Here is a 20,787-nt window from a genome sequence, read left to right as displayed (position 1 = left end):
ATAAATTGTGCATTACTTTAGCACCTGCTAAAATTCAAATTTGAATTTGATTTCCTAGCATTTTAAAAGCAGGAAGTGAACAATGGCTTGTTGTCTGAGGTAACCTCCTCTAACCCTTAGGTACTTTTACATGCTCCACGTGGTAGTGGTGGGGAAGAGAGAACAGTCACTGTCATCGGATCTTCCCTTGTCATAGAATATTAAACGACCAAATGAGTAATCACTGTTTACCTGAGTACATTTGAATGCTTGAACTTATGACAGAAAACAGTGGTGGACTTCGCCAGCCCCATGCCCAGGGCAAAGGTCTGCAATGGCACCTCCCTGCGGACTGTTGCTGCCCGTCTGTGCAAAAATCTGCCCCCCTACTCACCTGAAGCTCACAGAGACTTACACGACCTTAGCCCATGTCGGGGAAGCCTCTCTGAGGGTCCCTGATGCTTTAAATTGTGGGTCCGGAAAACCAGAAGCACCTAGTGGCTTGCGCCTGGGGCATTTGCCCCACTGGACCTAATGGCAGGTCTGCAACTGACAGAAAACCCATTTACTGTGCTACTTGCACCCATTCCCCAAGAAGGCAGGAATGACCACAGTTATACATATCTTCAGCACCTGAAGGCCAGACTATTGTGATGCACTCTGCATGGGACTATCCCCCATCCCCGAAAGTGTTCCGAATCCTCAGCAAGTGCACAATGCAGCAACCAGGTTACCATTTGGTATGTAGTGTTTGAAGCCTATTACTCCAGCATTGTTCCCTCTGTGCTGACTTCTGGTTCACTTCTGGGCTCAGCGCAACATGCTAATAAAGTCCTAAATGGTCTGGAACCAAGATGTTGAAAAGTAGTATGTAAATATTCCTAATAGTAATCTTTGAAAGACCATGGGATCCAACATGAGCTGCCCACCTATTGAATTTATTGCGAGAGGCCTTGCTGCCTGCCCCATTGCCCAAGGTGATTTGGTGGGAATGCAGAACTTGCCCAGAACATACATTGCCATGGTGCCCAAAGTGTGGAACTCCCCTCCCTTGGAACACTAACATGCTCTCCTCACAAATAGTGTTTCCCTGGATGGGTTAGGCTGCAATCCTGTACATACTTTCCTGGGAGGGGCAGCCCCATCCTGAGCTGCCTGGTGTGCGGGGCTGCTGTGGCACCAAAATGGCTGCTGCGGTATCCAGCATGCAACCAGGCAGCCACCGCCGCTTACTTGGGGGATGGGAACTTTCATGCCCTTTCCCCAGTTAAGGCAAGCAGCCTCACAATGGGGCTACTCGATTGTATGGCAGCTCAGGAGACACAGATAGGATTGCACTGCATGGTATTTTTGTTCCACCAGCTTTGAACTTTTGTGCTTTGTGCTTTGAATCTCTAAGTTGTCTGAATCTTTCTTCACTGCTTGTGTCAGTTCCACTGTGATTTTATGATTCAGTGTTTTTAAATAGAGTTGTGAACCACCTTGGAGATTCTTCAGCACTGACTGGTGTGCTATACATACTGCTTTTATTTATTTTTTTAAAAATTGTCAAACCAGTGCCTATTATAGTCACAGGTCAGACATGCAAGGTCCAACAGTGTGTTCTCATTTCAAGCACTGAATCTTGGGTATGGGTGTACGTGTGCATGCATGGATATATGTGCAGTACATACTAAAGATATACATACATGAGGAAGCAGAGCTACAGAAATACATCACTCCGATTTTGGCAGAAGAGTCCACATTTTGCAGTCTCGTGGTTGTCTGAAGCATGCAGTCATATTTTGCTTGGCCCCAGCACAGTGCTATGCTGTTTTTTGCCTTTATCCCCTGGGAGTCTATGAGCAGAGGTCCTGTAATGCCTTGTAAATGGGTACTATTTACCCATCATTTGAGAAAGGACCACTGGCAAAAAATACACTTGTGATTCACACAGGCCAGATTCAGGATAACGCTACCCTGATGTAATGCTTTTGATGTGAGGCTTGACCTGGCCTGTCTTGGTTTTCTTATATAACTATCAGGTGTGGAGACCTGATCTGGACTGTGGTCATGGCAGGTGAAGTGGGGATAAATCACTTCATTCCTGCCAAGGTTCTGATCTAAAATAGCCCCTGCATGTTAGGTTTTGATAAGAAAGTCAAGACTTACATGCTAAAAGCAATGTATAGTTTGAAGTTCAGACTCTGGAATCATTTGCTCAGCAAAGGGCTGGTGAAGAGGTGAGTAATAAAGGATAACTGCTAGTGCCTGAGGGGGAAGAGAGACCCACAGCCTACCAGAGAAGTGTACCAGAGGGTGTCACACAGTGGTGAAGTTGGACTGGAAGCTGCATCACTGTGCAATTGTGTGTTTGTTGATGGATAGCAATGCCCAGTGCAGGCACTGATGCTACCAGCCATGGCTATTTACACCCTGCCATGCCTCCTCACTGGCCACTCTTGCTCCAATTAATTTGCCTTTACTCTGGGCAACACTTTCTGTGTGAGTGCATAGTGGTCATCTGACTTGCTAGTACATGGGGGTTATTGGGAGGCAAACATAGATGCTGTGGTCTGCAGGGCTTTTTTCTAATGGAACGCGGGGGGACGGAGTTCTGGCACCTTTTTGCAGTGGCCCCTCCCCTTCGGAGGCATTCCAGGAGGGGGGAGCAAAACAGAGGCAGAGTAGACAGGCACAGGATTGAACTCTAAGGCTGCCATCCTATCCACAGTAAGCCCCATTCACTAAAGTGGACTTTTGAGTAGACATGCATAGGATTGGGCTCTTAGGCTGCAATCCTAGGCACTTTCCTGGGAGTAAGCTCCATTGACTAGAACGAGACTTACTTCAGAGTAGACATACCTAGGATTGGGCTCTTAATCCTGGCAGAGATATATATCTGCACCCGTTTTCACATGCTAAGGGCAGGTGAAAAGGGATTCTACGTGTGTACAACGTACTGTCCAGCCTTGCCAGAGATCTTCCTCGTCCTTCCCCCACAAGCATGCCCTCCGCCAGCCAGCGTTTGCAGCTCCTCTCCAGCAATGCAAAGCGGCTGCTCAGGGCAGCATACAATTGCATGCCAAGCGCCTTCCCAAAGACACAGAGTATTCTGATACCTGAATTAAACCATATTTAATGGCTTGTTTGCAAAAGTAGCTGTTTCTATGTGCACCTAAGGACCCCTCTCGTGTAAGAATTCCTTTTTTGTTCTTACTCCCACAGTTGCTTAGAGTAATTTTACTACATGGAACTCATGTAAGCCATTTTTTGGAATCCATTCACTGCTTCCTCTCCTTGAAGTAGTGCCACACTACATACTACACGCTACAAGTGCACCTGTACAGTATTTTTCCTCATGTGTAGAAAAAATAGCTAGAGAGAAGGGGATGTGGAGATTGACAGCCCAATCCTATGCATGTCTACTCAGAAGTAAGTTCATCTTTAGGGGGGAAGCACATAAAAAATATTTTATTTCTCCAATAAAAATGGTTTATAAATAAATAAATAAAAAAAGATTAACAAGTTGTGAGTTCCTGCACCTTTTTTTCCACAAAAAAAGCACTGGTGGTCTGCATCACTCAAAGTTCAAGTAGGGCACTCTCTCATAGTGCTTCATATTGTTTGGGTTGGTGTGTGTTATGTTTCTATCTGTACCCTAGATTTCATTTTGCTTCCAAAGCTCCCAGTCAAATAAACCCAAGAGGTAAGCCAAAATCAACGGGGCTGGGCATGCTCTTTTTGAATCAAAAGAGAACAGAGACGTTTACTATGCAGATGGGGGGGGGCACACTTCAGTGGTAGAAACTGTCCTTTGCATGCAGAAGATTCTATCTTAATTCCCTGACATACCTAGTGAAACCTGGACCCAAAACTCCACAGAGCCACTGTCAGAGAAAGTAGACAGTGCTGGGTTAGGCGGACCAATGGGCCGAGTCAGTGTTAGGCAATTTCATATGAGATAGGTTGGGATATTTACCATTTTATTTCCAATGTAGAAGTATTTTAAAGATTAGAATTGGCTTGTCTTCCTGTTACATGTTCTCTTGTCCCAACTTGCTGTACAGTAAACAGTGCCTGCCTTGAATAGTGTGGCAGGAAACATGCATAATCTGCCCTTGTAAAAATCCCTCCTGCTTTGCTTCAGGGCACTCGCATGAAACAATCCCACTGCCAGGTTTGCCAAGATCAAAAGGAATGTGCATGTTGCTGCTGCTACCCCACACAGTGATCCAGGGGGTTTGGATCTTAAGGACAAACGCTTTATTTTTTCCTCCTTCCAAGTTTGACTTGTATTTATTATATTATGATTTTAAAATTTTAAAAAGGCAGCAGAGCTGATTTTGTGGGCCTCTGCTAAATTCACTGAAGACAGTAGAGTGTAGGAGTGGGCTGTTCATTTTTCCTTGGAAACCTACAAGCTGGAATCTACATCCAGCAAAATGAGTGATAAATATGCAGGGCCTCCAGAAAGAAGGGGATAAAGCTCATGTACTGTGTGACCTGAGATTCCTAAACAGCATCTATTATTACAGACATATGAAATCAATACTAGTACTAATTTTACTAAAGTGGATAAGATTTTTGAAAGGCAGTCTAACTATAAATAATTAGCTGAGTATCCTTCCAAACCGGCTAAAGCCAAAGCAATATTTTGTAAACCTATAATCCAGCTCATTTTACACCACAGCCCTTGTATCTTCTTTTAGTGAATCTTAGAATAGTTTAAAAAGTGAGAAATCAAGCCAGGCATAACTATTTTGAGGCTTCTGGGACAATGCAGTGACCCATACATATTCTCACATCACTACATAAAATACCCAAAAAGCTTCCCCTAGAAAAGAAAAAACTTATTTATTGTGAAGTTAAAAATTTAGCTGCACAACTAACCAACTTCAGTGAATTTCTTTTTTTAATTAGATTGAACAAGCAGTTCTGGTTTATGAAATAAGACAGTTAAAAAAATCTGGAAAATACTGTCAATTTGATGATATAGATATTTTAATATTAAAAGTAAATTGTAAATGTGTCTTTATAAACAATATGCATAAAATAGATCTATAATAGTAAAGCTCTCTCTCTTTTTAAATGTTTTTTTCACAGTAATTTCTTAGGTATGTAATATTTTGTTTCCCTCACAGAAATAGTGCAATTTGAAGAACGTACATCATGTCAGTGGATCAAAAATTCTATGGCCCTTAATACAAGTCCTTGTAAATTTCTTGTAGGAGTGGATGAAGACTCATGTCTGTCTCAGTTTTCTTTAAGATTTGCAACAGCTGTACATGTTCTGTTACAATCTGTCTGAGGTCTGTCATTTTCTGCAACAATTTTGCAAACAGCTGTGATGACTCAGGATGATTCAGCTTTAACTGGAGTTCTAAAGCTTGCAGCAAGTTGTCTTGAATGTCTTCAATGGGCTTCACATTCAGTAACCCAGGGCGATCTAGGAGTGAAAAAAACACAAGATATTTTTGTCCAGATTGAAATCTGTCTGAATGTTGCACATACTTGCAGCCCTCTGCCCACTTTCAGAGCATTAAGTACAATTTAGTGAAGTACTTGAATTTAAACTAAGAGAGGTAAGATTTTTTATGATTATCTGACATAAATTCTGCCTTCAGAGTGAACTTATAAGTGCTTAATGCTATGAATCTACAAGCACATGAAGATGTGACTGAATGCTGCTGCTAACAGCAAAATGTTCTCATCTGACAACAGATGCCAATGACTTATTGCAGCTTCACTTGGTAATGTGTAACCAGTTAAACTCACTTTGGCACAGGAAATGACATCTCAGTAATCAGAACTCATTTTGCACATGCCGCAAAGCAGAAGTTAATAAGTAAAATGATTGTGAGGCCATCAAACCACACTGATAGGCTGGTGTAGTCTGTTTAGGGCTCTTCAGCCCATCATGGTTGCTTTGTAAGGAGACATCAGGCATAGGAAAAAAAGAACATGCAGACATTGCCTGGCAGGGCTTTAATGGTAGGGCTAACTAGGATCTGTGGGTTTCCAGGGTTTATAAAGCCTCAGTACCTGAATGCCAGGGTTCCACCCTGAAGTATGAACAACAAAGCATGCACTGTATTGTCGCTACATCCTGCAAGTGGATGGCACCTGACAACTGTCATTACAAGTAATTATATCACGGAGCTCTCCTTAAGTCAGGGATCAGAAAGTGTTTTGAGATCAGAAAGGCATGACTAGTCTGGCTTTGAATCTCTGAGAAACTAAGCATCTTGTGCTGGTAATACGATTAGATACCTTTCTGGGTTTTTGGCTACGTATCCCAGATTTCTGGTTGTGTTAAGAAGTCAGTGTTACTGATAATTGAGAGTATCAAATAATTTCAATTCATTTCATAATTGTGCCTCAGTTGAACTTTGGCTGGAAAATCTTACAGCTACAGGTAATCTGAATTACACAATTTAGGGCACAATCCTATGCATTTCTACTCAGACATAAATCCTAGTGCATTTGATGGGGCTTACTCTCAGGAAAGTGTGGTTAGGACTGCAGTTTGAGGACCCAATCCTACCTAGATGAAGGGAGTTCATCTAGAGTTCAAAAAAGGGAAAAAGCAACAATTGAATTAGAAGTAGGGACTTATGATTATCGTGTGTGTGTGTGGGCTCTTAAAATGTTTTGTTGATATTAAAAATACCCCTTAGGGCTGTGTGCAATATAGAGTGAATTCACAACAAATGGGGGTAGAGGAGGTTTAATATTTTGCCCCCATCGCGGTTCCAATCTGTAGCATGCACACCCTGTGCATTATTTACAGTAGTGAAAAAGCTTTCTTTTGGCCCAATCCTAACCTACCTATGTGCTGGCAGAGCATACACTCTGCTATCACAGACATGCCATAAAGCACATTGTGACCGTGTGCCTTCAAGCAGCATGGGAGGGAAGGCCAGGTCTTCCTGCTGGTGCCAACAGCTGGAGTGATGCCTGCCAGGGCAGGTGAATCTGGTGCAAGGGGCAGAACAGGGTAGGGAAGGGGTGTAGGGGTGGGGAGAAGGCAGCGACGGGGTGCAGGGTGGACTGGTTTGGCCTGTAAGGGTTGGGATAGGCAGTGCCATATCCTATCCCCTTCCCAGGCCTGATCTACCAATATGGATCAGTGCGGACTTATACCAGCTATGGAGCTGGTGCAGGTTCAAGTTGACCCGCTGAGGCTGTTGGGGCTTACTCTGTGGCAAAGGGATAAATATCCCTTACCCTGAGAAGACCTCTAGCAGCCGAAATTCCCCTGAGGAATGCAATGGAAGCAGTGCTGGCACTGCTGAATTGTCTCTGGGGAACTTAGGTAGGACTGGGTTGTTTGAAAGGTAATTGAAGCTTTTTTTACTACTGTAAATTGCTTGTGAGGGCACATGATCCAGAGTGGAACTACAGTGGGGTTAAAGTCATAAAAACCCCATCCCACCACTGCAGTTTCATTCTGGATTACGTGACTCTTCACATGGTATTTTTTACAGAAACAAAAATTTAAAGGGCACACATGATTAAAGTATAGTTTGGACCTCACTTTACTTTAAGCAATTTCTGCCCAACGTTGCAAATATGCAACAGGGATCAACTATGTACATGTGTGGGCTGGGCAGGAATGGGTTAACTAAAGAAGGCTATGAGGGCTGTTAAGATTTTTTTATATTATAATCTATAGGAAACAATGGCTTCAACCCAAAGGTGCCTTTCCTCAGGTGTGCCCAAACCCTGGCCCGGGGGCCATTTGCGACCCTTGGGGACCCCCAATCTGGCCCACAGGGAACCCCCAGTGTCCAATGAGTCTCTGGCTCACTGGAGATTTGCTGGAGCCCACGCTGGCCTAACACAACTACTCTCAGAGTAGGGCTGAGTGTTTGACCTCTCACACGAGCTGTGGGCCAGGGCCTCCCTCTGCTGCTTGCTGTCTGTGAAGCAGCAGCGGCAGCAAAGGAAAGGCTGGCCTTGCTTTGTGCAAGGTCTTTTATCAGTTTTGAGCTATCGCGAGACCTCCTTTCATTCATCTCTAATATATTCATTTATGTAAATTTATTCAAATTTTAAATGTAAATTTTTTTCCTCAGCCCCCAACACAGTGTCAGAGAAATGATGTGGCCCTCCTGCCAAAAAGTTTGGACACCCCTGCTCTAACTGGACAGTGCAGTCTGCTCACAGAACAGCCATTTCCAACTTAGCTGAGGTGTGTTGTATAAGAAAACTGTCTCACATCTAGAGAGGTTTCACCATTTGAACAAACGTTTCTACTACTAGTAAAGGTCTACTAGACTTTGTGCACTATAGCCTGGATTTCTCTTGTTCAGCATATTTTTCTTATTGTAATGCAGCCCCAGGAACATCCTGCATCAGCAAGAAGTCTTCCACCAGTATTTGCGTAACAGTTCACAGAACAGCACTATTTATCTCTTCCTGATCATCATTCTTCCAAGTCTTAAGAAGCCAAGGAAAATAATTCTTTATATACAGACAACATAATGCTTTGTTATTTATTTATTTTACTTATTAGATTTTTATTCCGCCTTTCTCCCCAAAGGGCACCCAAGGCGGCTATATTTGTTATATTTGAAAGAATTTGTTTTTCATAACACCCCTTTCTCCCAGTTTTGATCTGAATCAGAACCACTACCACCTGCCCCCCATGGCTGCATTTTCCTTTTTTCTGTTTTTATAAACACAGGCAGTATATCCTGCCATGTCATCTATTAGTGCTCCAGCGTGCAGTGGCTGTGAAAAAGGCAAAATTCCATACCATGAATTGTTAGGAAAGAGACTGAAGATCAAATGGCCAGTTTCATAATACCTTTATATAAATCAGTGATGCAGCTACGTCTGCAATACAGTGTTCACTTTTGGTCATCCAGTCTCCAAAAAAAGCTGTCCCAGAGTTAAAAGAGTTGCTGATAACAGCAACCTAAAGGTGATGGAGCACCTTACCTAGAAGGCTAAAGCACTGTGCCTTTTTAGTTTAGAAAAAAAGACAAGGCAAACTTGATACGTATTTATGAGATTATCATCAATATGGAAAGCATGGATACAGAGAAGTTTTGCCTCCTCAGAATACTGGAGATCACAAATGAAATGGCTCGGTGGGAGATTCAGGACTGACAAAAAGGTTACAAGATGTATAATTAATTATGAAATTCACTGCCACAAGATGTGGTGATGGCCACTAGCTCAGATGGCACTGAGAAGGGGTATAGGTAAAAATGTTAACAATCGAGCTGAAATGGTGGGCCTTACAGTACCTGAAACTGTTTTAGAGGGATGCTTCTCTCAGCGTCAAAGCCTCTTTGATTCTTCAGTCTTTCTATATCACAGAAAGTTAACTATACTTTCTGTTAATCATTCACTTATGAAACATTCATAACAATGACTTTATGTTCCTTGTACACAAGCAAAATTACTGTGCATTTCTTATCTCTAAGAGCAATTGCTACTGAAACTCATTTAGAGTAAGAATAGACATTTGGCTGGAAACTCTTATCATGGTATTGGTATGAATCAGTATGACTCAGCACTTGCGTGCAGAACTTTAATGAGTACAGCACAAATCAGGTTTTCAGTTCAGAGAGATGACCTGCTGTGGTCCATGGAATTAAAATGTGGGCTAATATTCTAAAAAGACTCAAAAAGGACAAGTTTATAAAAGGCAACATGTGATGGTGAGAAGCATTTTTTTTAAATGAATGTTCATTTTTTCAGTTGTGTTAAAGTGTGACACAGTCCACAGAATTTGTAGATCCCTGTTTCTTCCCTTATGTTGGCATAAGCAGAAGCAGTGCACAAGGACAATATGGGAAACTGGATCTCTGCATGGTTCCCATATCTCCCAGCTAACTCCATCTTTATGCTATTACATATGTTGAAATCCAGTTCATAGACCAGGTGTTGGTGATGACCTTTAAAGGCCTACATGACATAGGATCTCCTTCTCCCATATTCTCCTGCATGCCCCTACGATAATTAGATTGGGCCCTCCTTAGGATACTGCCACCACACACACACACACACCTACTCAGGTGTGAGGATACTTAGGATACTGCCACACACACACACACACCTACTCATGCTTTACTTCATGTTTGTTTTATTTTTATATACATTTAAATTTTTTGTTCAACTAGTTTTGTGAGGAATAGCAATGAAGGATCGTTGGAACATCCTGTGACCTCAGAGGTGGGACAGATACTCCAGGTGGACAGGGAAGCGAGGAACCTGAGTAAGATATCCAAAGTGAGCTACAGACTTTCCTGCCAAGAGAAGTTACTTTAAATTCCACTGACACCACAGCAAATGGGAAAAGAGGTGATTTTGGATGGAAATCTAATCAATTGTCTAATGTCATGTGTAGTTTGAACTTTTGGAGGAAGTATGGTGGAGTGTATGCGAGGTTTTTAGAAATGTTTTCACATTTGAGCTGAAAATATAACCTTCTCTCTTTCTCCCTCACTTTCATCCCTTAAACAGTACAAGAGTTCTTGCATTAGCTTGTCCTCTGTGGTTCCAGAACTGATTTCCTAGCCAGCATAGTGTCACACAGAAACAACATGCAATGCTTGGAGTGTTTGAGAGCAACTAGTGGCATTTTCAAGCCTTTGCATGAAAACAAATGTACTGCTGTAAATGGAAATATATGCCTGTTTCTTAGGTCTTTCCAATTAGCTTGTTGATGTTTCATGAGGTGATCATCATACCAAGATGTAAAACCTTCAGTATCTGCTGAAACTGATTCCTTGAAGTCACTGGATAGTACCTAGAATCCTTAGTGCTTCCCCCCTGAAAAAGGTGGACTCGGCGTGTGGTCGGTCTGTGGAACTCCTTGCCACAGGATGTGGTGCTGCGTCTAGCCTAGACGCCTTTAAAAGGGGATTGGACAAGTTTCTGGAGGAAAAATCCATTATGGGGTACAAGCCATGATGTGTATGCGCAACCTCCTGATTTTAGAAATGGGTTATGTCAGAATGCCAGATGCAAGGGAGGGCACCAGGATGAGGTCTCTTGTTATCTGGTGTGTTCCCTGGGGCATTTTGTGGGCTGCTGTGAGATACAGGAAGCTGGACTAGATGGGCCTATGGCCTGATCCAGTGGGGCTGTTCTTATGTTCTTAAGGTGGGGGCTTTCCCTAACAGTAGGTATCTCCTGCATTTAAGGAGAAACAACAAAGAGCCTTAAAGCACCTGAAAGGCTAAAAGATGTATTTCAATATAAATGTTTGTGGACTTCAGACCACTATATTTAAATATACTTTTGTAAGAAAAGGGAGGGTTCTCAGATACCCCAAATCAGTAAACTTTAGCAGAACTATGCATGAGTTTACATCAACTGGGTTAACTTCAGAAGCAGCGATGACTAAAGAAGGGAACAATTAGGAACTGACAGCTAAACTTCTGGTTAGAATCAGCCACCCATTTCTGCTGAATTAATCATATTATTAGTTGATGAACCCATCCATAATAATAATAATATTAATAGATTTTCAGATAATATATACTACTGGGAGCCAACATTTAAATTATTTATGTCATATTGTTTTATAGAAAACAAAACATTTCTGCAGTTGTAAAGAACCAATTTTGCAGTCAAAGAATGAATGTTTTTTCCATTAAGAATAGGGAAGTCAACAGTCTGTTTCTCATCTGTAAGGTTTTCATTACTATGAGAAAATTCTCTCAAGACCATTGGCTCATATTCTAAAATGTCCTTTTGGGCTTGAAAAATTTCTGCACCATGATCCAAGAAACATACTAGTATCCCAATCACTTTACGGCATTTACTAATTCAAAGCCTTCAGGGACCAATTTATTCCAAAATGTTCCTCAGGTTTAAAGGCATTCTGAAGGTACATACATCTGTTAGCTGGAATTTTAGTTAGTCTAATAAAATCATGTCATAGCACTGAAGTTTCAAGTGAAAGAATAATTCCAGCTTGTAAGTAAGACTCCTTAAATCTGACGTATGTCAAATTGTGCAATACACCAAATGTGATTAGTAGAGAGATACAAACAGAATTATATACTTGTGGGATAAGGAGTGCTCAGCACTGTGTACGTAACAAGCTGCTGCAACCCTGCCCAGTGGGACCACAGCAGGTATTCTGTGCACATGAACCAACACCTTCACTCCAGGGCTGCAAATACTATGCACATGGATGAAAATAAATTTCATTATACTAAACGGCACTTTTGAGTAGACATGCATAGGGATGCACTATATGAACACTTGCACTCCCTAATTCTACAGAATCAAATGTTTTGTGACAAAATTCATAGACATTCTGGAGGATATTTATAATATCTTAGGTTGAAGTCACATTTAACCTTAAGAGGCAGATGCTTTAATTAGATTTATTTTTCTAGCCTTACGTCTACAGTCTAAAAACCAAAATAGGGTGGGGAAGTTCATCCCAACCATGTTTACAATAATTGACTCACTGCTTTTTCCCTTCACCCACGTGGACTGTATATCAAGCGTTGCATCATGTATGTCACAAGGTTTAAGACTACTGCTTCTCTTCCACTTGCTCCTCCATCTACCTAGCACTGAGCCATAACCTCTTTTTGAACTTTAAGCAATGTATAAAATGAACTGGGCTTTAGGAGGCAGGAGCCTATCATTCAAACATTTTTACAACAGTTTTCACTGTGAAGATCTCAAGACAGATTTGTGTCATTTGTGATTCAGCAGGTTGACTACAACATACACAGCTATATATGGTGGCTCACCAGGGATTCCGTAAACTTGTAACAGTTTCCTGCCTGAAATGGCAAAAACACAGGGCCATTGCTCAAGCATCTTGTAGGCCCAAAATTCATGGTTGATTTGCTCTGTTTGGCTTGGTGGATCACAATTTGCGCATTGTCATCTCAAGTTTCCTTCCCACCCAAAGATAAGGATGGTTCTGTCACACTTACCTCCACTGAGAATAATGACTGCTATAAATATTGCCAGGTCACTGTCGTCTAATTCCAGTGCATTGAATTTGACAGCAAACTCAAACTTGGGCTCCATAAAGTCACAGAAGGGTTTCCGGAGACTCTTCAGAAACTCCCGAGTCATGAATCCTTGTCCGTTGGATATGAGAACACCGTCTTTATTCATCATAGAAGCAAGGAGCGTATAGATGATCTCATGGACACCATATTTCAGGAGAGTTACTTGGTCATTCAGGTCTAAACTCACAAAGCCTGGAATGCTTTTGGCAAATTCCGTGATCTCCTGAACAGCCTCCACTGAACGAAACTGGCAGCGCTGAAAGATGAGGATGGCGACTTCTTTGTTCTGCTCGTGCATGGGGGTCACGTGTTTAGACTTAATCTGGTCTTCTCCTATCATTAAGGAATTCATGTCATAAATGACAAATGGCTGAAAAAGAACAAAAATGACATTGACTTCCATGCTTCTTTTGTATAAAAAATATATTTGAGTTCTTACAACTAGATACATTGAAATCAAGAAGATTAAATCATGACCGAAGAATAGAACAAAATTGACAGGGAATGTATCTGTATTCTGCTGGCATATTTAGGGGAATCATTTTGGGGGCTAAACCCTTAGACAGGCTTCGAGTGCTTAAAGCAGTGATTTTCAATCTTTTTCATCTCGTGGCACACCGGCAAGTCACTGAAATGGTCAAGGCACACCATCAGCTTTTTGACAATTGACAGGGCACACTGTGCTGTTAATGGGGACTCACATCCCCCAATGGTCCTATTGATAAATGACCCTCTCTCAAATTCCCACACCTGAGAACCATTTGCGGCACACCAGTGTGCCACGGCACAGTGGTTGAAAATGGCTGGCTTAAAGCATCTGCAAGGCAGAAGTCAGAAATAACATTTCCCCATACTTGCAATGAGCTGGGCTTGTGGAGCAAAATTGTTGAATAAATAAGGACACAATCCAGAGTACATCCTCAGCCAGCGCAAGTCCCTTGCACTGACTGAAGAGTGTTGTGAAAGTGCTGTAAAGCACTTTTGCGCCACCTTTGGAGGAGGGAGGCTGGCACATGGACATGTGTTGGCCTATGGATGCCTGGCCAAGCCCCATATGGCCAGCAGAGGAGATAAGCCCATGCCATCCGAGGGCTGGGAGGCAGATGAGCGGGCGACAGGGCCAGGCTCCAGTTCTTGTGCTGGTCCCGGGCAGTCCGGAGTTGCTCTGGTTGCTTGGATCTGCGTCACCTCTTGAGGTGCTGCAGAGTCGAGTAGCCCCATTGGGGCTGCTGTAGCTTTATCTGGCTTGACCTGGGGTAAGGTGAAATGATTCCCCTTGCCGCAGGCTAAGCCACTTTCGGCCATAACCCCGTGTTGGATACAGGACAGGCCAGCCTGCCTCCCCATGCCAGCGCGTGTTAGGATTGGGCCACCCACTGATTGTTGTTCTAGTAAATGAAGCCATAATTTTCCCAAATTATGTAACCGTAACATAAATTTTGTAACCATAACAAAAAATTGCAAACATTTAAAAACTAGGAACATTTCTTCTTTATAATTTTGGAAACTTATTAAGTGAACCTATTATTTCAGCTGTCTGTTTTGTTGTTAGTCTAATGAAGTTGCATTTCTACAAGAACTCAGTCTTCAGAATGTTTGTTAAGAGATCAATATTATCTCTTTAAAGCTTAGATTTTAATTGTGGAACAGTCATGCTCAAATGTTCAATGTGTAGTGGTATGTTTTCTGTAGAACCAGCTTTACAATTTTGTTACAATTACGCACATTAAAAAATGGTAGAATGAAATACCTGTAGTAATCTTGTGGTTAAATATGCTTAATGACTAGCAAATACAACCAAACATATGTCAGCCTGTGGCACTGTCTAGGTTGGAAAAATCGCACCCAACAATCTGCAGTGAAAATTTATGACAACTACCACAAGATAGGGTGTGTCAATCCAAATGCTGCAACTGTTAAGGCAAGGCAAGGCAAACTGACTTTTAATGACATGTGCATAAATGTGAGAAACAGTACTATCTAGTTGGCCTAAAATTGCTGGAGTACAATAATCAAACTTATTTCTTTTTAAATCAGTGTTTTGGATGCAGCTTAACACACTGGTCCTCAACGTACAGGAGAATACAATATTTTAAAATCCTCAAATATGTGAAATTAGAAACATTCGTTTGGGTGTCTCCAGACATTCTTCACACCTTGAGTGCAAGCTTATGCCCCTTTCCTGAATACATTAAATAGGACTGATAGCTTATTTACTCATGCCCAGAGATCACACTATGACTCGCAGCCAAATCTGTAAACAAGCACCAGGCAAGCAAGCACCAGAAGAAGTGCTGTGCCTGAGGTGATACCAAATGATGACTGCTCTGATCCATGCTGGCGGATTCATATGATATAACCAAGTAATGAAATACATATGCAGAACTTAACCCAATTGTATCAACATCAATCAAACTTTCAAACAAATGTGTTTAAAGAGTGGGAGACACTGTTGCAAAACTCAAAGCACACTAAATTTGGACTTGTAAGTGACAGTATTTAAAATCAAGATTGTGTACTATTTGTGTACTATTTAATATTATGCATTATTATAATAATCCATGAATCACATCTTGAGTTACTCTTCCAGCAGACCTCAGCAACAGAAATAACATCGGGTCCTAATTATTGATTTGTTATATCAATGCGGACATAGATATGAATTATAGAGGTCTCTTTAAATAAATGTTTTAAATAATGAATCTTTAAATAAAAAAATGACACTTTAAATAAATGACATATCCTGAAGCAATTGAACAATGTGCAAGGAAAATGTTTCCAAAAAAAGTCAAGGAGATGTGCAGCTAATGTTTCGATTCCAAGACTTAGTTCTGCAAGCTAATCCCTGGGCTATGGGAAACCCATCACCATTTAAGTGCAATGTCACAAGCAGTATGCTTGTGTTACAGGAAGGGCAAACTTAAGAACTGAAATGGACTTTGTAACTTGCAGCATATTTTGCTACGGCCAATGAGCGCTGTGCATTCCAGAAAACAGTTGGTTACTTAGTAATTTTAGTCTGCATGGACTACTTGAGTACTAACCAATCATTTACATGTGACGCAGATGCAGCCACAATTAAAAGAAGGATCATAACTTTAAATTGTTTTCACAGTAAACATTTTGACGTTTCAGAGCACAAAGTACGTTACAGTACAAATAATAATAAAAGTTTTACTCATTATTTACTGAAGGAGCACAGTTACTCTGTAGTATTTAAATGCAAGCTTGAGAAAACAGGGTAATTTTACAGGAGACTCGCTTTTCATTTATAGTTTTATGCTGGTAAACTATCTTGGCGGTTTCTTCTTGAATGTTCAGAGGCAAACAATGTCAGATGAATGCACCCTATATAAACTGCATGGGCAGTGCATCAGTATGATGTTCAAATATCACAAACTTGCAGCATTCAAATTAGCTTGTACAACATTGCTTGACTTATGAAAAACTGCTGGAGCCAGCCTATTCAGATGCACAGTGACTCCAGAAAGCTTTAGGGTACCTGGCAAAAATAATGCTCTCTCTTGCGCATGTAGCACTTGGGATGCAGCTGTCAGACGAATCACACTAGAATAGCTTCTAAAGGATTTCTCCACCAGCAAATAAGCAACTGGGTGAACAGAAAGACATCAGCTATTAACAGCCCAATCCTGAGCTGCCTGGGGAGCGTGGCTGCAGCGGCACCGAGAACGGCTCCCAATGCATCCTGCGCGCCTCAGCCTGCCACGGGCGGTGACTCGGGAGAAGGGGACTTTTGTCCCCTTGTCCCAGGTAAGGGAAGCAGTCCCGCAATGGGACTACTCACTTTACCACTGAGTAAGGTAAAGGCGTTTATGTAGGGCATAAGCCCCACACGAACGCCTTGGATCCGGTGGAGCGGGGCTCCATGGGACCTGCCTCCCTCCCTCCCCCAGTACACCTCCCACCCGCCCGCCCACCCACCCACCCTTTCTCCACCTCCTGCCTCCCCATCACACCTCCTCCCCGCCCTCTCTCCGCCCTCTGCTTGCCTCCCCCCTCCCCAGAACGCCTCCTCCCCGCCCCCACTCAGCGGTCCATGAGACTGCCAAGCAGCGGAGGACAGGCGCCCACCCAGTGCTAGCTCAGCGCTGAGCCAGCACGGGCGCTGGCCTGGTAGTAAGTCTCGCAGACGTGCCTTACAGCACATTTGTAAAAGTGCGCTCCGGTGGAAAGCCGGAGCACCGAGCTCAGGATTGGGCTCTAAATCAGCTGGCAATATCACAAACTATGATTATGTTTGGTGTAGGAATAAGCATTCTATCTTCTTTTAATGTTGAATTGGTTGGCAGCAATCAGGGATCTTACATTATTGAAAATCAGTGTGGTTGTAGTGGTTAGACTAGCAGACTAGACTCCAGGCATATCCTTACTCAACCATGAATGGGGTAACTTTAGACTGGTCATTAACTCTTAGCCTAATTTACAATATATAATTGTTGAAAGAACAAAATGGGGGAGAAAGCTATTTTTAACATTCTAAGCAACTTGGAAGATTGGTGGAATAAAAAATGTAATAAATAAAACCAAAAATTTGACAACTCAGAAAGAAAGAAAAAATTATAGACATAAAAAAATATGTTAGCATCTAACTTTTTGGGTCCCTTGGTTTTTCATATACCTACACCAATCTTAAAAATCAGCTAAAGCAGTGGTTCCCAAACGTTTTGGTCCCCGGACCCACTTTTAAGAATGACAATCTGTTGGGACCCACCAGAAGTGATGTCATTATCCTGGAACGGATGTCATGTGTGACATTATCAAGCAGGAAATTTTTTTAATGCCCCCATACAACAAAATCAACTCAGTTAAGTAAATTGAAAGTTTAGAATAAGTATAAGTTAAAGATTTATTCAAAACAAAGAAGAATCATCCTAACCCTCCCAAGCAGTTGCTGATCTGTTTTTAAAAAATTCTCCAAACATCTCAAAGGCTACAATCCTATCCACACTCACACAGGAGTAAACCCATTGACAATCATTATTAAAAGCATATATATAGTAGGCCTGTTAAAAGTACAGATCTATAACATTTCCCCAAATGCAATAACATACTATGGTAGCATCAAATCTAAATATTAAAAATAAAATACACGTTGAAATGAACAGGAACCCACCTGAAATTAGCTTGCAACCCACCTAGAGATTCCCGACCCACAGTTTAAGAACACTGAGCTAAAAAGTACCACCCTGAACCAGACAGATGTAATGGCTACAGTGCTGGATTTAGATGCTTGAAGTCTAGGGTGGTCAAGCCACTATCTCTTAGTTTAACCAATTTCACAACTGACAGCATGGTATAAAGTTATACATTCACCCTGAGCCACTTGGATTATACTACTATGGGGCAATTTTAAATAGTATATATTTTAAAGGGCATTGGTTGGCTTTGTTGGCTTCTGGCCTTTAAGTGTTGTCTTTCCAGAGCTCTCAGGATGAATAACATGAATCTCTATTTTAATAAGTAAATCTAGCATCAGAAGAAATACTAGCAACTTATTCAAGATTAGGTATTCTGACTAATTTCCAAAAAGGTACAATAGCAGAGGAAAAGATAATGGAACTGCAGTGGTGGACAGAGGAAACTGAACTGAGATTGAGCATGGCTAGGGTGGGTGGTGTGCACAATGGAGCTATGAAGAGTTGAGAAAGAAGCTCACCCTGGTCATTATAAATCACTCTTCAATTCCTTCTAGTCGTAAATTCTTTAGATATGCCACCTTCCAGGGGTGGCATGAAAAGTGAGTCACACTCATCAGAGGGCCCACCTGGGTAGGTTGACTCCTGGGCCTGTATGCAGGTGGCACAGGTATTGCCCAACATTGGGCACTGCCCCCATTGTCAGCAGGTGAACAAGGGGCTACATGAGGGCCCAGTGCAGGGCTTTGCCCCCGTGCCCCCACCACTCTGAAACTGGCATTGCTGACTGGTTCTGCCACTGAAGATATGTTCTAGAAGCTCTTAGTTCAAATAAGAGCAGGATTCTCAGGAATGTGATGAATGCCTTGGATATGCCTGCAAGGTACATTCTCCAGTTAACAACTCAGTTACAGCCACACAGTAAACTGGTGCCCTTGTAAGCAAGCCCAAGCTGTGTTTGTACAATATTTAGAAACTATTTCCACCCAAAAATAGGATACTAAAAGCCACAGGAAACAGTAAACTAATTTTATACTGAGACCCATTTTTGCTGGATCTAGATCCAAATCTCTCTCTCTCTCTCTCTCACACACACACACACACACACACCCGATAGAATACAGTCATCATTAAGTCCCTTTTAAGTTCCACTGATTTCTAGGTTTATGGCATTATCCTAACCTCAGTGTGTGCTAGAGGAGCACCTGCTCTACTGGCATGTGGCGTTACAAACATGCTGTAAAGCATGTTGCAACAGTGTGGTCTCCAGGTCTGCCTTCCCGCTGGCAGAAGGAGCAACATGCGCCAGAGCAGGTAGCCCTGAGTAGTGCAGCGGTGGCACAGGGCGGGGAGGGGTATGACGGGGCAGGGGTGGGCGAATCAGGTCTAGGAGGTGTGGGATAGGAAGCAACACCAGCACGCACTGTATCCCATCCCTGTTCCCGAACTTGATTCACTTGCACAGATCAACTTGGGTTTGTACCAGCAATATTGCTGGCGCGGGTCCAAGTAGACCTGTTATGCAGGCTGAGACTTACCCAGGGGCAAGAAGATAAATGTCCCTTTATCCTGAGGAAGCTTTCCGCTTGCTAAACTTCCCTGCGGGATGCAGCATAGCCCATCCCAGCACTGCTGCAACAGTGCTGGGAAGTAGATGATTGGGCTGCCCACAACATGTTTATCTCTCCAATTTTTCTCCAGCGGTACTTGGAAAATATTTAACTTTGCCCATGTAAGTACGGAGTGATATTATTCTAATATGATACAGGCAAGAAGGGCTGCTACTGGAGCTTGATTTGCAAACACATGTCTGAATGCTTGGATTAGAGGTTGTAGTGACCTACTGGGTTAGAAACAGCATATACTTTGTCATAATGGAGTAATAAAACATGTTTAGGGCCAATTCTGGATATAAATGGACATAACTGACTGAGGAAAATGGAGAGAGAGAATGAGGAAATCAACAATAGTCTGTATAAGTTAAAAGAGTGTTATGATGTGGATAACAACATTATAATGTTTTATAATACTATAAGGTTATACACAGCAATATTCTATATGCATAAATGTTTTATATGCACTGTAATTTTGATTTCCTTATTCCTTTCCCTCTCAAAAGCATCATTTAGTATTTGACTTTATATTGGCATCAGTCTTTCAAATCTATAAAACAGATTATATATTGTCACGCTAATATATACAGAGATCGTAGTTTCAGATTTGCTTTTCTTATGGTTTCTAGTACCTCTTTTAAACTTACCACCTTTTATTTTGTGCAGATCAGAATATGCTCTTAGGAGTCTTGCCTAATAGATTTTCTGACTTGGTCAGTCTCAGACTAAACTTACTAAAGAGCCAGTGGCATCACTAGGGTTGGCGTCACCTGATGTGGGAGGTCAGCATGTTCCCCCACGACAGACCTCCTCCAATGCAGTGGGAAGGGCAACGACCTGGGTAGTGGGCATTGTGATGCACCCCATTGTGCTGCCCCTGTTAGTTTTTTGGCTATAACTTTTGATAAGAGTAGAGATATTTCAATGCGGTTTGTTTCACTGCATTCTGCATGAAATAACGCAGATATATATCATACACTGAAATAACAAAATATATATCATATATTTAATGATATATAACATGATGGTATTATTCAAAAATCACTACTAAAA

At 42.0% G+C, this 20,787-nt stretch overlaps 1 protein-coding gene across 1 annotated transcript in view; it reads right to left on the bottom strand.

Annotated features, from left to right (window-relative positions):
* Positions 1-5,044: 5,044 nt before the first annotated feature.
* Positions 5,045-20,787, bottom strand: part of PPARG (peroxisome proliferator activated receptor gamma) — a 32,060-nt gene continuing 16,317 nt past the window's right edge. Inside the window, exons 5-6 of the mRNA XM_066613431.1 lie at positions 12,885-13,335; positions 5,045-5,407 (exon numbers count right to left, since the gene is read on the bottom strand). Coding sequence (XP_066469528.1) covers positions 5,160-5,407; positions 12,885-13,335 — 699 coding nt within the window. The 3' untranslated portion in view covers positions 5,045-5,159. The remainder of the gene's footprint in view (positions 5,408-12,884; positions 13,336-20,787) is intronic.

The sequence above is a fragment of the Tiliqua scincoides genome, chromosome 2 (genome assembly GCF_035046505.1).
Source record: "Tiliqua scincoides isolate rTilSci1 chromosome 2, rTilSci1.hap2, whole genome shotgun sequence".
NCBI lineage: Eukaryota > Metazoa > Chordata > Lepidosauria > Squamata > Scincidae > Tiliqua > Tiliqua scincoides.
The sequence above is the reverse complement of the archived record's forward strand: the minus strand, read 5'-3'. Positions and strand labels throughout refer to the sequence as shown.